This window comes from Pelophylax lessonae, assembly GCF_965119305.1.
Source record: "Pelophylax lessonae genome assembly, chromosome: 3".
Classification (NCBI taxonomy): Eukaryota; Metazoa; Chordata; class Amphibia; order Anura; family Ranidae; genus Pelophylax; species Pelophylax lessonae.
In genome coordinates, this window is record NC_138770.1 from 70770052 (window position 1) to 70788371 (window position 18320).

The following is an 18320-nucleotide window of genomic DNA, read 5'->3' on the forward strand; positions in this document are numbered from 1 at the left end:
CTACTATCACACCTATATATGTCTAGGTGTATATATACCCCTATACACAAGTTCAGATGTTTTGCCTGCCTCAAAAGACCCCAAAAAATGCCCAAAAAAAACCGCTTGCTTCTAAAACGGCAAGGTGTGAAAATAGCGGAGCCATATCCCTGTTCTATAAGTGACCTAATACAAACAATCTTTTTTTTTTCTAGTTCTGGACATGCTACAGAGCTGAAACTTTACAGGTACACTTTTTAGACCCCCCAGACACTAAATCCAAAGATTTTTTTTTTTTTTTTAATTTTTTCAATAATTGGCTCTCTATCAAAAATGACAATTTTTAAGAACTTTTTTTTGTGCGATTAATAGTCCCTGGGGCATGACCCAGAACCCTAGGCACTTTTTAGGGGCATTTATTGGGTTTTAGGGCTTCAAAATGGTGTTTTTTGATTACCGAAGTTTGGGTCCCATTGATTTCAATGGGGTTCTGAAATCCGGGCCGAACTTTCGGGAAGTTCGGATGTTCTGGCCGAACCGAACTTTTCAAAAGTTCGATCATCCCTATTGGTGGTGCCTGAACACCATAACCAAGGCCTCGCAGTTACTCTTGCTGGGTGCAGGAACAGGACCTGCTGGTAAGATTTCCATATTGAAATTGCATGTGCTATACGAGTGCCAAAAATTGGGCCTTTGCTGTTGGTGGTGCCTGAACACCGTAACCAAGCCCTCACAGAAACTCTTGTTGTTGGGTGCAGGAATGGGACCTGCTGGTAAGAATTACATACAAATTGCGTCCTTTTGCAGAGGTGACAAACCTGGTCAGTCAAACCCAAGGCAACATCATCGACCTCTTCCCATATGCGTTTTTTCTGGAGTGTGCCCTGCGAAGAGTGCTGGATCAGGCCGTAGATGAGCATGAAGAGGAGGAGTTGTGGTCCCCATCGCCACCAGAAGCAACCTTGTCGTTGTCAATTGCTGGACCTGTGGCAACGCAGAGAGAGGAGTCTGAAGAAGAGAAGTCAGAGGAGGAAGGTGGATTTGAGGAGGTGGAAGACGAACCACAGCAGGCGTCCCAGGGGGCTTGTTGTCACCTTTCGGGGACCTTTGGTGTTGTACGTGGCTGGGTGGAGGAAGAGACCTTCAATGACGTCAGTGAGGACAAGGAATGGGACATGGCTAGCTTGGTATCCAACCTTGTGCAAATGGGGAGTTTGCGTTTGTGCAAATGGACTGACTGACTGACTGTTAAATGGGGAGTTTGGTCTGTCAGAGTTTGGTCTGTCACTGTGAAGCGGGCGTAACCCTTATACTACCTGATCGATACAACATCATACCTGATCGTATACACACACTGGATGTTTTAAAGCACGTTATTCCAAACAATTTAGGAATGTTAGGTTATTTATGCCCTTTATGGATTAAAACTCGACTCTGCGTCAACTACGTAATTTTCCATGGGAGTTTTGCCATGGATCCCCCTCCGGCATGCCACAGTCCAGGTGTTAATCCCCTTGAAACAACTTTTCCATCACTATTGTGGCCAGAAAGAGTCCCTATGGGTTTTAAAATTCGCCTGCCTATTGAAGTCTATGGCGGTTCGCCTGGTTCGCCCGTGCGCGAACATTTGCGGAGGTTAGCGTTCGCCGAACGGCAAATTTTAGGTTAGCGACATCTCTACTTCTGTTGTGACATTGTACATGTGGTGGGACTATTTGTGCACAGTTAGTAAGTCTTTTGTGGCTGCAAATATGACCTAAAGGTTTTTAAAGTTCGCCTCCCATTAAAGTCAATGGGGCCTGCCGCGAACTTGCAGTTCTCGGACATTTGAGAAAGTTTGCGGCTAACATTCGCGAACCGCTCCGGACGATGTTCGTCCATCACTATTTATTTGTATTCAGGGGAGTTGCCTCATATCTGGGGGTTGCAATACTGAATATGGCTTTCTGAATCTATTGGTTGCTTTTAGGGGATTGACACCCCACAGACACTTTTAAATGAATTTGTAATAAAATATATATATATTTTTAAGAACGTAAAAGTATAGTTGAATTTTTCTGACAGAAGGACTCAACACCTTTAAAATCCCTGATTTCTTGAATCTATTTTTCTGTGTACTTTTGGGATGTGGTGTTGACATACACAACTGGTCTCACTTATGTTTGATCTGGAATAAAAGTTCCCCTGCCTCTCTGTTAATAACAAAACACCAATTATGTTAAACATTACTTATTCAGATCTGATCCTTATACATTTTGATGCATTTTATCCTTTTTAATTCATCCCCTGCATTTAAATCTAACGCACATAACATGTTTCCTCTGTATACCGGAACACAGCAAAGTTAAATAACACATTTGACAACACACATATAATGCTGAATATTATTTATTAATTAGTATTTGATTATTTGCTTTTTCCTTTCAGATTACTGACACATAAGGCAATACATTTTAAATTGTATTAATGTATTCATCTTCTGTTCTTTTTAAGTGGGCCATTCAATCGCTGTCAGAGGTCCAGACTTGAACTTCACATAATTGAAGAAATTCTGTCTTTCCGCGTATAATTATATTGACGTATCTGCCCTCCATGCCATGACAGTAGAATTTCTGTGTTGCTCCATCTGGGATAGAGGTAATCACCGCACACCTGCAAAGTGAGATTCTTATTACCAGTAATAAAAGTCACAGTAATACCAATAATTATATATGAATGTACTTATTTTAAAAAGCATTAAAATAATATGTAAAGCAGAATATAGATATTTTAAAATATTTTAACCACTTCCTGCCCGTCATATAGCAAAACAACGGCCGGAAAGTGGTTGCTCTATCCTGACTGGCCGTCATATGAGTGGCAATCGGTGGTGCGGTGTGTCACTCTGACACACCGCATCTCTGATCCCGGTAAAGAGCCTAATGATGTAGGCTCTTTACCATGTGACCAGCTGTGTCCAATCACAGCTGGTCACATAGTAAATAGGAAGTGCCGTTGATCGGCAGCTCTCCTGACAGGGGGGGGGGGGGGTCTGTGCTAGTAATCAGAGCATTGATTACCAGTGCAGACCCTTGGGGGATGCCACTAGAGCCACCAGCGATTGCCCACCCATGGCCACCAGGGATGCCCACCCATGGCCACCAGGGATGCCCACCCATGGCCACCAGGGATACCAATCAGGGCTCAGGGACCCTTTAAATTCTCTCCTCATCAGTGCTGCCCATCATTGCCATCTATCAGTGCCGCCCACCAGTGCCCATTATTGCCCATCAGTGCTGCCTATTAGCGCCCATCAGTGATGCCTATCAGTGCCTATCAGTGTCCATCAGTGCCACCTATCAGTGCCGCCCATCAGTACCCATCAGTGCTGTCCATCAGTGCCCCCCATCAGTGCCACCCATTAGTGCCGCATATCAGTGCCGCATATCAGTGGCCATCAGTGTTGCATATTAGTGCCTTATTATTAGTGCCACCCCATTAGTGCCTGTCAGTGTGGCATAATCAGTGTTCATCAGTGCAGGAAAAAACATATCTTATTTACAAAATTTTATAACAAACAAAGACATTTTTTTTTTCAAACTTTTCGGTCTTTTTTTATTTGTGTAGCAAAAAAGAAAAAACTTGCGGTGATCAAATACCACCAAAAGAAAGCTCTATTTGTGGGGGGAAAATGACATAAATTTGGTTTAGGTACAGCGTTACATGACCACGCAATTGTCATTCAAAATGCAACAGGGCTAAAAGCTGAAAATTGGCCTGGGCAGGAGGGGGTGAAAGTGCCCTGTATTGAAGTGGTTAAAATGGCCTTTTCCATCAAAGCTTCAAAGATTTTCAATCTGCAAAGATCTCCAAGTCTGGCGCTTTATAAAGTAATAGTCGACATCATCATCCCATTGCACTTTGCCCAGTCTGTCATGGACACGCCTCCCAGGGCTGCAGCATCATGGAGCCTGGACTACATTACAGCATTAAGGATCACTCCCTGCTGCCACTAAAGAAGAAAGGGCCCTGGACTTTATTGGCTGGGTCAGAAGCCCACTGGAAACATGTGCAGTTGCACATACATGTGCAGTTCATTTCATTCCGAATCCAAATTCGGACACATTTTTAGTTATTTAAAAATTCGGATGTATCTGATTTTCTGAATTGCAATAGTAGCAAATTTAAATGGACCCTAAATAATGAAACAAAATTTGGATGAAATTTGAATTGTAATCACATTTGAATCAAATTCAAATCGGATTTGAAAAACAAATTTTAAATTGAATTTGAAAACAAGGATATAAAAAACAGAATAGAAAATAAAGGAATAGCATAGAAAAGAGTAGAACAGGAAAGAACAAAGAAAATAATAGAATAGAGTAAAACAGAACAGAATATAAGAGAATATAATATAAAAAAGTACTATAGAAAATAAAGAAATAGAAAAGAATAGAATAGAAAATAAAAGAATAGACTAGAAAATAATATAATAGAAAATAAAAAATAGAATAGAAAATAATAGAGTAAAAACCAATCAGAATACAAAATAATATAATATAATATAAAATAAAGTAAAACAGAAGAGAATAGAATAGAAAATAAGATAATAGAATAGAATTGAATAGAATAAAATAGATTAGAATAGGAAATTACAGAATAGAAAATAACAGAATAGAAAAAAAAAAAAACAATAGAATAGAAAGAATGTAACTGTCTTCCAAAATTCAAATTTTAAAAAGAATAAATTTGCATTAGAATAGAATACATTAGAATATAAAAGAAAAGAATAGACCAGAAAATAAGAAAGTGGAATAGAATAGACTAGAATAGAGAAAACTTTGAAAATAATACATTTGAATAGAATTTATTAGAATAGAAAAGAATATAAAAGAATAGACCAGAAAATAAGATAATTGAATAGAGAAAAAAGCAATAGAATAGAATAAAAAAGAAAGATAATATCCATCTTCTGAAATTCGATTTTGAATATAATAAATTGGAATAGAATAGAATAGAAAGAATATAATAGTATATAAACGCATAGACTATAATTCAATCATTCAGAATTCAATAGAGTAGAATAAATTACAAAAAAAAAATAAAAAATCTACCGAAATTTGAATTTCAAATGGAGAAAGTTAAAATTCAAATAGAAGAGATTAGAATAGAATAGATTAGAAAAGAATAGAAAAAAAAAACAATGGAATATACTAAAATAGAAAGAATATAACCATCTTCCGAAATTCGAATAGAATAAATTTGAATTTGATTAGAATAGATAAGATTGGAATAGAATAGAATTGAAGAAACTATAGAATATAACTCAAAAGAATAGAATTCAATAGAATGGAAGAAAATAGAAAAAAAGAATACCCATCTTCTGAAATATAAATACAATAAAGTTGAATATTAAAATATTATAATCCCCGTGCTATGTAGTGTGTAGAATGCGTTTACAAGAATGCTGCTGGTATGTAAGGTGTAAATTCCTCTCAGGTATTTTTATGTGTGTACCCAGCGCTGTCTAACCATAAAGTGCTTAATATGTATCTCTATTCATTATTTGTGCAGAAACATTATATTTAAACTCAATTTCCAAATACTTTTTAAAAAATGAAAGTGCAATCAGTGCAAAAAATGTGCATGAACAATAAGTCCAATAAGGACTCGTGCACATTTTTTGTACTGATTGCACTTACATTTTTAAAAAAAAGTATTATGTACAGTATTGTGATTTAAATATTAGGTTTCTGTACAAATAATGAATAGTGATCCATATTAAGCACTTTATGGACAGGCAGCGCTGGGTACACATATAAAAATAAATTTGAATAAAATAGATTAGAATAGAACAGATTAGAAAAAAACAATAGAATAGATTCAACTAGAATGGAAAATAAGAGAATAGAATAGAAAAGAATAGAATTAAAAAAAAAAAACAATATAATATAATAGAACAAAATAGAAAGATTAGAACCATGTTCTGAAATTCGAATTGTGAATAGAATACATTTGAATTGGAATGCCAATTCAAATTGAATTTGTATCGAATTTGAAAATGAATAAACAAAACGAAATTAATTTTGAAAACAAATTAAACAAATTTAACTAAACAAAATTATTTAAATACCGAATGGAAACAAATCCAAATGTTTTTGTTCTGCACATCTCTAACACACATATGTATCCAAAATAGTTATTCCTGTTTTTGATTTGTATGGATAATTCTTTGTGGGTGAGCACCAGGATTTTTACTTCACACAGAGTGCAGAGGCTGCCCTTAGAACTATAATATACAGTATATATATATATATATATATATAAATGCCTTACTGCTCACTGGCCACTGGAATTACTTTACAAGAGACACTTGTGCCGCCACTCTGCCAGTTTAGTTTCATTATGATAAATCAAATTATACAAAACAGAGTCACCAAAGAAAGCCTCGTTTGCCATAAAAACTATGTAATACTTTCATATCTTAAGTAATGAGAAAGTTATCACAGCCCCATAGCAGAAAGGTAAAAACGATTCTGGTCGATGAGGGGTGTATATATGAGCGATAGCTGAAGTGTTAAAGCGAAAAATATGCAAAAATCCTCCTTACCTAGGATTGTTGTTTCCGTTATCACTCTGAGAATTTCCAACGAGAATTTCCGCACCATTTATTCTATAACCATAATCGCCTCTGTTAGTGATGGAAATGAAGGCAATTTTGTACGATTTCAGCAGGTCCACCTTCCACCATGGAGACAGGTCATTGTGTGTATGTGAGCAGGAACCATGGACAACGTTCGTATCCTGGTTCCCATCTACTGCATTTATTGCTGCTGACTGGAAGCCCCAGCGTGGATCATTTATAATTGAGGACTGAGTTGCTCGACCTTGAAGGGCAACATTCCGATCTGTTAGACAATGTGAGAGTAGAGCACCATATTAGTCAATGTACAAACAGTAAGAAATATGAGGTACATGAGACACAGCACCATTATTTAAACCTGAGAGTAGACCATGATGTAGTGGCTCTGAGGAAGAGGTGTATGCCTTGAAACGCGTCAGCCGTCATCCTAATAGGACAAGGGACATTCGTATGGACTACTCTCGACACTCAAGATTCTGAGTCCGATGTGATTGATTTTCACCTTTGTTTGTGAGTAGCCATTTTTATGTTTTAACAATAAAGCCTATATTGAGGATAATGCGCTAGGTCGATGCGCCTTTCTTTGTGTTTCTTGTTTACATGAGACACAGCGCAGGAACACACGGGGATTCCTAATAAACTGAATTAGGATAGAGATTGTGTTGAACTTTCCTTTAATATTAGACATTTACAACAATCACCGGGTCTCCACCTTACAATCCCATTATGAGTATTCACCCCTACAGACTGCTTCTAGCTCCTCCTAGTTAATATAGATGGGCCGAACACCCCCATGTTCGGTTCGTATCAGAACACCGCAAATGGGGGAAAAGTTTGCTAGAACATTCAAACGCCATTAAAGTCTATGGGTCTCTAACCTGAAAATTCAAAAGTCCTCATTTTAAAGGCTTAAATGCAAGTTATTGCCCAAAAAAAGTGTATGGGGGTCTGGGTACTGCCCTGGGGGACATGTACCAATGCAATAAAATCTTTTAAAACAATCGTTTTTACAGGAGCAGTGAATTTAATGATGCTTAAAGTGAAACAATAAAAATGAAAAATTCCTTTAAATATCATGCCTAGGGGGTTCCTATAATGTGCCTGCAAAGTGGCACATTTGTACAATATATAGCTCTTGCTACAGCAATACTGACATTTCTAAAGGAAAAAATATAATTTAACCGCTTGCCGACCGCCCACAGTAATATTACTGTGGCAGTGTGGCTCCCCTGCGTCCAGTCACGTAGTACTACGTGACTGGAGTGCATGTGATTCCGGCGGCGGGAGGTGGGCCACGGGAGGAGAAGCGGCGATTATCGCCTTCCTCCCCAATCGTCCGGGAAACGGAGAGAAGACCCGCCTGCTTTGTTTACATCTTCTGTGAGACAGTTTGAGACAGGTCATGAGTTTCAGCTAAGCTGTCTGTCTGTGCCTGTCACAGAATCCCTCCCCCCACAGTCAGTAAGCATATAGGCATACACTAACCCCTTTAATCACCCACAGGGTTAACCCCTTCCCTGCCAATGTCATTATTACAGTAACAGTGCATATTTTTAGCACTGATTACTGTAGTAATGTCACTGGTACCCCCAAAAGTGTCAAAAATGTCAGTTAGGAGTCCAATCTGTCCACCGCAATGTCGCAGTCCTGACATTACTAGTAAAAAAACAATAAAAATGACAAATCTTTCTCCTAGTTAGTAGATGCAATAACTTTTGCGCAAACCAATCAAAATATGCTTATTGCAATTTTTTTTTTTTTTACCAAAAATATGTAGCAGAAAACAAATTGGCCTAAAATGTTAAAAAAAAATTGATTTTTAAATTATTATTTTTTTTGAGACTGTCCTAAAGCAGAGTGTGAAAAATGTTTTTTTTTTTTCACAATTGTCGCTTTTTTTTTTTGTTTATAGCGCAAAAAATAAAAATTGCACAGGTGATCAAATACCACCAAAAGAAAGCTCTATTTTTGGGAAAAAAAGGACGTAAATTTTGTTTGGGTACAGCGTTTCACGACCGTTCAATTTTCCGTTAGAGTAACACAGTGCCGAATTGCAAAATAGGGCCTGGTCAGGAAGGGGGTAAAACCTTCCGGGGCTGAAGTGGTTAAACTTGCTCACGGCTATAATGTTATTGTCGGCTCCCCGCAATACGGATTAAAAAAAGAAAAAACGTCATCGGTTCCCCCTCAATCCCTTCGGGTCTGGTAGGGATTTGGATCTGGTACACCAAAATAAAAAAAAATAAAAAATGCACAGGGCACAGGAATGAGCCCTGCTGTTAAAAATTTGATACAAAATTGAAACCGCATGTACTTATCATACAGGTGCAGAAAAATTGGGCCTTGGCTGTTGGTGGTGCCTGAACACCGCAACCCCTCACATTTACTCATGTAGAATACAGAAATATATGACAGATGCTGGACCAGCGCTATTAAATCCACAGTGTGAGGGGAAAATTATAAAAATGAATGTAAACAATAGATATAAAAGCAGATACAGAGAATCAAAAAATATTGATAAAAAACACAATAATGATAAATGTTTCCAATAATGATAAATGTTTCTGGTGTATATAGATACAAAGTCCACGGAGTAGAGTCTATGTAGAGATGGATGGCTGGGTGGCCGCCGGCTCTATCAGAGTTAGGAGGAAACTCTGTGCATGGTAGATAAATAAAAGAGAGAGAACAGAGCAGCGCCACCTGAGTGTAGTATTAAAACAACACTTTATTGGCATAAAAGGTAATGCACTCACATGAGTGATAGGAAAGCAGGCTTTACTGCAAGTCATCCAATCCACTGCAGGGGAGGCAGGAGAGGTGTAGACAGCCCTGGGTCCTGGCTGTGTCAGTGGCTTCTGGCACTTCCTGGTGTCCTGTCGGCGTCACAGCTTCTCCCTCATCACATCCGAGGGAAGCGGGTTGGTGCTAGCATTCAAGGCATGACTGACAAAGGGGCACGCATGCCTCGAACGCTAGCACCAACCCGCTTCCACCGGATGTGATGAGGGAGAAGCTGTGACGCCGACAGGACACCAGGAAGTGCCAGAAGCCACTGACACAGCCAGAACCCAGGGCTGTCTACACCTTTCCTGCCTCCCCTGCAGTGGATCGGATGACTTGCAGTAAAGCCTGCTCTCTTATCACTCATGTGAGTGCATTACCTTTTATGCCAATGAAGTGTTGTTTTAATACTACACTCAGGTGGCGCTGCTCTGTTCTCTCTCTTTTATTTACCTCACATTTACTCATGCTTGGTTCAGGAACGGGCCCTGCTTTTAATAATTTGATTTGAAATTGCATGTACTTGTCATACAGGTGCAGAAAAATTGGGCTTTGGGTGTTGCTGGTGCCTGAACACCACAACCCTTCGCAGTTACTCTTGCTTGGCACAGGAACGAGCCTTGCTGTAAAAAAATTGATACGAAATTGAAATTGCATGCACCTGTCATACAAGTGCAGAAAAATTAGGCCTTTGGTGTTGGTGGTGCCCTAAACCAAAAACATTGTTGGAAGCTATTATAATCAAGAATGAGGTATAGGAATAGGCAGCATATGCAGTATTTAAGAGACGGCAGAACCCTAGCAAATTCAATCAGTTAAATCAGCATCAGGGGCTTGATAGCTGCTGTTGATCCAGGACTATTTCATTTTGATAAAAGTCAGCTGGTCAATGGAGTTTGTGAACAGACACACTCTTTTGTCTGTCACAAAACCTCCAGCAGCACTGAACGTCCATTCAGAAAACACGTTGGAAGCAAGACAGGCCAATAGCTCAATTGCATTTTGAGCAAGTTTTGGCCAGTGGTCCATCCTCAAGACCCAGTAATTCAGTGGATGCTCAGTTGGAATGGTCTCCAAGTCTGCTCTTGCCCCTAGATAATCCTGCACCATATGATGGAGATGTTGCCGTTGGTTGCTTAAACCTAAGAGCCCTGGGCGCTGAGGACCAAAGAATTGGATAAAGGCATCGTCAGCCGGCTGCCTTCTCCACATCTCCTTCTTTGGCTGAACGATGCCTTAGAAACACATCCAGAGAATGTTAACCTCCCAGTGTCTGAAAAGGTGTTACACACATTTTTCTTCAAGGCGTCCCCAAGATGTTTCATCCTCTGCTCCCTCTGTGAAGGCAGAGTGAGCTCTGCAACTTTACCCTTGTAGTGTGGATCAAGAAAGGTTGCCAACCTGTAATAATCCCTCTCCTTGATACCACAAATCCTCTGGTCCTTTCGCCGGCTTTGCAGAATCAGGGAGCCCATGCAGCGCAAGTTTGAGGAGGCATGAGATTTTGAGTCCTCTGGGTCACTAAGGATGACATTGTCAGGAGAAACCTCTCCCCAGCCACATACAACTCCTGGGGTTTCCGGGGAATGACAACCATCCCTTGAAGACTGCTGTATGTTATCCTCTACATCCATGCTGCCACAATCCTCCTCCTCTTCCTCCTCTTGCTCCTTTGTGTTTTGTGGCCCTGCAGGAAGGATATCTGCATAAAAGTGGCCTTGTGAGGAAAGGAAGTCCTCCTCTTTCTCCCGCTGTTTTGCCTCCAGTGCCCTGTCAATGATTCCACTAAGTGTGTGCTCCAGCAGAAAGACTAGATGGATAGTGTCACTGATGCATGCATTGTCGTGGCTCACCCTCCTTGTGGCCTCCTCAAATGGTGACAGGAAGATGCATGCATCCTTTATCAAAAGCCACTGGCGTGGCGAAAAAAAGCCAAGCTCCCCTGACCCTGTCCTTGTGCCATACTCACTTAGGTACTCATTGATTTCCCTCTGCTGCTTGTGCAGCTGCTGCAGCATTGCCAATGTTAAGTTCAACCTGGTGGGCATGTCACAAATGAAGCGGTTGGTGGGCAGGTTGAATTCCTGTTGAATGTCAGATAGCAGAGCACTGGCATTGTACAACCACTGGAAATGACCACAGACTTTTCTGGCCTGCCTCAGATGATCTAATAAGCCCATGTACCTGTTAAAAAAACACTCCACCAAAAGATTCAGGACATCTGCCAAGCATGGAACATGTGTCAAGTGTCCCTGTTGCAGGGTGGAGAGAAGGTTGGTGCCATTGTCGCATACAACTATTCTTGGCCTAAGCTGCCATGGCATCAACCACCTTTGATCCTGTCTCTGCAGAGCTGACAGAATCTATGGCCCCAAGTGGCTCCTATCCTCTAGACAGACCAACTGAATAACTGCTTGGCATCTTTTAGCCTGACTGCTTGCGTAGCCCCTTGAACACTTCGGGAGCACTGTTGGTTCACAGGACAATTCAGCAGAAGAGGACATAGACGAAGAAGAGGAGGAGGGGTCGGAGTAGACAGATGTGGCAGAATCAGCATCAGATTTTTGGAGGAGTGGTGGCAGAACAAGCTCCAGCACTGAACCCTGTCCTGCATCCTTCCCAGCTTCTAGCAGAGTTACCCAGTGTGTCGTGAAAGAAATATAACCTCCCTGCCCATGCCTGCTGGACCAAGAGTCAATAGTAATTTGAACCTTCATGCTGACTGCTCTATCCAACAAGGTCAAAACACAACCTTCAACATGATGGTAGAGAGATGGAATGGCCATACGCAAAAATAAATGTCTTTTTGGAAACTGCCACTGTGGTAGAGCACATTACGCAAATTCTCGAAAGGGGACAGAGTCTACCAGATGAAAAGGCAGCAGTTGTAGTGCTAGCAATTTGGCTAAGCTAGTATTTAGATGCTGAGCATGTGGAATACTGGGACAGTATTTATTTTTATGGTCCAGCAACTGGGGTAAGGAAATTTGCCTGTTGGTCAAATCAACAGGTGTGGTGTACTGCTAGCAGATTGGGTGCAAGTATCTGTGGCACTCATGTCTTCCTGCACTGAGAGGGATGATGGTATAGCAATGAGATATTGTAGGGGTAGAGATCTCAGATGAGGAGCAAGGTGAATTATGTTTTTTTTATAATGTTGGTCTTTCAGATGCTGTTGCCAATGGACTGCATGGTAGGTCGTCATATGTCTTGTCAAGCATGTGGTGCCCAAGCGGCTGGTGTTCTGGCCATGCCTGATCTGCTTCAGACAGAGTTTGAAAACAGTGACGCTGTGGTCTACTGCACATGTGTTGAAAAAAGCCCACACCAATGAACTTTTGGAAGTCAGCAGGGAGTTAGAAGTGCCCTGCACCAGTGGAGCTCTGTGGTGCGATGTAATAGGGTTGCTGCCCTTAAGGCGGGCCCTGGAGCACATCATGCCTCGTTAGAGTTGTTCCACCTCCTCCTCACTTTCCTCCTCTATTCTCTCAGGAACCCAAGTACAGTCAGTGACCTCATCATCCCCTCCCTCCTCGTCACTAGAGCAAACTTGGCAGTATGCTGCAGCTGTGGGAACATGACTGCTAGTTTCTTGTCCGTCATTGTCAACCCCTCTCTCTAGGCACACGTTATTCCCTTCCTCAATCTGGGAACCAACATCGGAGCATTCAAATTGCTGCGCATCCTCTAGCATCATGAAACTGACACTATGATCAAATAATTCAGGCGACTCCTCCATTAATGATGGTGAGGCTACGGAAGGCATGGCTGTAGACAAGGAGCCTGTGGAACGGCCCGCTTTGGCAGCTGCAGTGGAAGGCAAACTAGAGGGAGAGCCTCTGAGATGCACAAGGGGGTAAAGCAATTATGTCCTTAACCACGCTAGCGGTATCCCCGAGCGTGACTCGGGGTAGGAATTTCCTGCTATTATCGGTATCCCCGAGTCACGCTCGGGGTGAATGGGCAGAGCTATGCAGACAGCGCAGCGGAGTGTCTTACCTTATCCTGGCGATCCAGCGATGAGCTCTCATTGCTGTGACCGCCAGCCGAGATCTCCGCCACTCGTCTGTCGGTAGGAGGACTTCCTAGTTCCGTTCCCTGCAGCAGCAATGCTGCATGGGAGCGGAACTAGGGAGGGAAATTCAAAAAAAAAAAACAACGTTGCACAAAACACATTTTATATTATATATATGCATATATATGCATATATATATATATATATATATATATATATGCATATATATATATGCATATATATATATGCATATATATATATATATATATATATATATATATATATATGTATATATATATATATGTGTATATATGTATATATGTGTATATATATATATGTATACATGTATATACATATATATATATATATATATATATATATATATATATATATATATATATATATATATATATATTATATATATAAAATTATATTATTGATTTGATTATAATTCATGCGTTTATATATATATATATATATATATATATATATATATATATAAAACGCATGAATTATAATCTAATCAATAATATAATTTTATATATATATATATATATATATATAATATATAACGCATTAATTATAATCTAATCAATAATAATTTTATTATATATATTATATATATTCTATAATAAAATTATATTATTGATTCGATTATAATTCATGCGTTTTATAGATATTTATCATATCTGGGATGTCTACTAGACTCTTGTTTTGGTCAGGTTTAAGTCAGTAATTACTAAGAATTGTAGGCCTATAATACATAACGCCAAATTTCCATGAAAAGAATTGTACCGCTTTTGGTACAGAATTCCTGACAGAATCATACCGCCAGGGAGGTTAATATTATTAGTTCTGGTGCGCCAACAACAAAAACACCCATGTCTAGAGCAGAAGGAAGAGCGTCTGAGATGCACAAGGGGGTACAGCAATTATGCCCTCAATATTATTATTGTTGGTGCACCAAGAACAAAAACACCCACGTCTGGAACAGAAGGAAGAGCGTCTGAGATGTACAAGGGGGTACAGAAATTATGCCCTTAATATTATTAGTGCTGGTGCGCCAACAACAAAAATCACCCACATCTGGAGCAGGAGAAAGAGCGTCTGAGATGCACAAGGGGTACAGCAATTCTGCCCCTAATAATATTGGTGCTGGTTCACCATCAAAAAAAAAATAAAAACACCCACATCTGAAGCAGAAGGAAGAGCGCCTGAGATGCACAAGGGGGTACAGCAATTATGCCCTTAATATTAGTGATTGACCGATATTGGTTTTTCATTGCCGATACCGATACTGATATTTTGGCCAATGCATATCGGTATCGGCCGATATTGGCAGATATTTTCGTACATTTAAAATTGTTTTTTTTTATTACTTGACAGGTACTCTTGTGGAGGGATCTGGGGATCTAAAAGACCCCAACCCCTCCTCTGCACTTGAAAGCATTCAAAACGCCAAGTTTGGCTGTTTTGAATGCTATCATTTTTTTAATCTGGCGCCAGTACCCGGAAGTGATGTAATGACATCACTTTATTGCTTATATCTTTGCACATATGTGAGTGGCATATTCAATAACATTTGTAAACGGAATTATGCTATGTGACATAATTTTACCCTTATATGAGCAATATTTGGAATATCGGCAATATCGGCCAGTTCCGGGGCCGATACGGATATATCGGCAAAAGTCAATATCAGCCCTTGATATATCGGCCTTGCCGATAATCGGTCGATCCCTACTTAATATTATTAGTGCTGGTGCACCAACAACAACACCACCCACATCTGGAGCAGAAGGAAGAGCGCCTGAGATGCACAAGGGGGTACAGCAATTATGCCCTTAACATTATTAGTGCTGCTGAGCAAAAAGGGCGCACTAGCACCTGCGACAAAGAAGGAGAAGTACTAATATTGCAGCAATAGAACTTGATGCTGCTAAAAAAAAAAAAAAAAATTGAAAAGAAAAAAATGTATATATACTGTATCAATGAAATAAAAAAGGGTATCAGTGGGGTGACAGACGTGTTGCATACAATACACTTCAGTGGCCCCACTACAATCACAGCACTAAACTGACTGCAATACACTGTGTAACATAAGAATCAGCCCTACACTACGCTGCAATGGCTGATATATTTGTACACTGAAATGGCTGAATATATACATATATATTATATATATATATATATATATATATATATATATATATACTGCTACTGGTGGATATCTATCCTGCAATACCTGATAAATATATATAGTGCACTATCTGATATATATCCTGTAATAGCAAACATATATATCTAATACACTGGCTGATCTATTAATATATAAAACGCACACTCCACATGAAGGATCCAGAGATGTAAAGCTAAAAAGTAAGACTTTTTAGCTTTACATCTCTGGATCCTTCATACCTATGGACTACAATGCTCCATCACAGTTTACAACCAGTCAGCCTCCATGTATTAACTTATCTGGTCTGTCATAGTACGACTCATTTATTGTACCATTTTAACTATGCCCCGATGTCTATCAATTTATATATGTTGATTTACACTATTAAATTGCTTCTGTAGGATTATACCAGACCCGCCTAAACTAATTTCTCAATTTGTCTGTCTATGTAATATTTTTTGCACACCTCATTCAAGGTCCCAAATGTTCCCCCTCCTTTACCCTAATTTCCCCATATACAACAGCTGGCTTATATATTATATTATGATGTAAACCTTTTGATCCATATGGTTATACCTATATTTAACATATGCCAGCTGTTAATATTATCTGTAATTACCTTCCCTATTTCCCTTTTTCCCCCCTTTTTTTCAGACTAGTGTGTACGTTTTCATAACTATTTTATTTTATTTTATTTTATTAAGAGAGTCACAAACCCCCTTCCTCTATACATGCATTACAAAAGAAGGGGACATTTATGTAAGAAAATATGTTCAAATGTTTTTTTTTAAAAACAGGTAAGGTGCACGCTGAATGGGTATGTATGGTATCTAATGTGATTCAATTAATGACATTATTTGACACACAGACAGACTGACACAGACAGACAGACAGACAGATCTAAGGTTGATCTATTTATCTGTCATCTCGTCTTATGTGTCTATATCTCATCATTTACATGTGGCTTACACAGGGTTAATACATGGTTACAATATTATTGTCAGTCTAATATAAAGTATATAAAGTTATAAACAAACAGGACTAACAGTTATTGCGTTGGGCAGAAACCCCACAGAGGATCCACAAGGCGGCGACAGTGTGTAGAAATGTCATTCCCATGATTCGAAAGGTTACACAGAATGTCACCTAAAGAAAAATGTAAGGAAAAAAACAAATCACAATCCTACCACAATAAAATATTAGGTATAGCATAAAACCGATGTTGACTGTATTTGCTGTTTGATTTTAGAATTCTCAGGTGTGTGTAGACCTAACCATTAAAACATAATCAATATTCACTTGCCAAACAGTGATGTATCTGTAGGACTTCAAGCAGTTATACCGGAATGATGCCTGCAGCTGGCTAACTAGCTGCTGGATTGCTTTTACAAGCAGTGGGAGGGGACGTTCCTCCCTCCTGCCACCTTCAACGGCTCTCTCAGGCTCTCCTGTCCAACCATAAGACCCGCGTGACCATCTAGAACATCTGCTGACTGGCAGGACAGCTGAACAACGCTGTCCCTTTGTGAGAGTAGATAGGAAGAGCTGACAGAGCTATATGGCCATATTGGGTCAATGATCTTACCATCATCCTCGCCCCCCACAGCGCGGAGACACAGCTGTCATCCTTCTGCTCAGCGGGGGATGGGCGGCTCGATCCCCCGCTGAAAAAAGGTGAAAGGGGACTAAATTACCCCTTTTTTGGAAAGTAGACATTCCAAGGTATTTAGTAAGAGGCATGGTGAGTTTTTTGAAGTTGTAATTTTTTTCCACAATTCTTTGCAAAATTAAGATTGTTTTTTTTTTTTTTTTTTTTCTTCACAAAATGGTCAGATTACAAAGTTATTTCTCACACACTTTATTGGCATACTTGCAACTACACCCCAAAATACATTCTGCTGCTCCTCCTGAATATGGCGATAGTACGTGTGGGACTTTTCCACAGCCTGCCCACATACAGATGCCCAACATCCAAGTAGCACCTCCAGGTGTTCTAGGAGCAAAAATTACACATATAATTTCCTGACAACCTATTACACTTTTGAAGGCCCCTGGAGCACCAGGACAATGAATGGAAACGCCCACAAAATGGCCCCATTTTGTAAAGCTAACACCCCAACACATAATCTAGGAGGCATAATGCGTCTTTTGAACATGTCATTTTTTTCCACATGTTTTTGGAAAATGTGGAAAGAAAATGAAAATGCATTTTTTTACTACACAAAGTTGGAAATTTATAAAATATTTCTAACACATAGCATGTACATAGCAAAAATACCACACCAAAATACATTCTGTTACTCCTCCTGAGTATGGCAATACCACATGTGTGAGACTTTTACGCAGCCTGGCCACATACGGAGGCCCGACATGCAGGGAGCACCTTCATTACCTGACTTCCCATTACAATTTTTTGAGGCACTGTAGGGTACTGATAAGTACTGTAGTGACACTGATGTGGCAGGGATGAGCACTGATGTGGCATGGATCAGTATTGATGTGGCCCGGATGAGCACTAATGTGGCATGGATGTGGCACAGATGAGCACTGCCGTGGCATAGATGTAGCACGGATGAGCACTGACGAATATTAGTGGGGTGGAAGGTATTAATTCCAGAAGAGCCTCATAAGGTCAGTTTGATGTAGGCCTCGTATGGGCAGGCAGTTATTTCAGTCTAGGAAGGGTTATCCTTTAAAAAAGGCCATATAAACATAAAGTTAAAAAAAAATATTGCTGGAGA

General features: G+C 39.8%; 1 protein-coding gene across 1 annotated transcript; it reads right to left on the bottom strand.

Annotated features, from left to right (window-relative positions):
• Positions 1-2480: 2480 nt before the first annotated feature.
• LOC309551268 (fucolectin-like) lies at positions 2481-16698 on the bottom strand (the record flags this gene model as incomplete). The annotated part of the gene is made up of 3 exons (XM_082251793.1): positions 2481-2631; positions 6569-6866; positions 16626-16698. 3 exons carry the CDS (start codon positions 16696-16698, stop codon positions 2481-2483), a joined length of 522 nt encoding a protein of 173 aa, XP_082107919.1.
• Positions 16699-18320: the final 1622 nt, after the last annotated feature.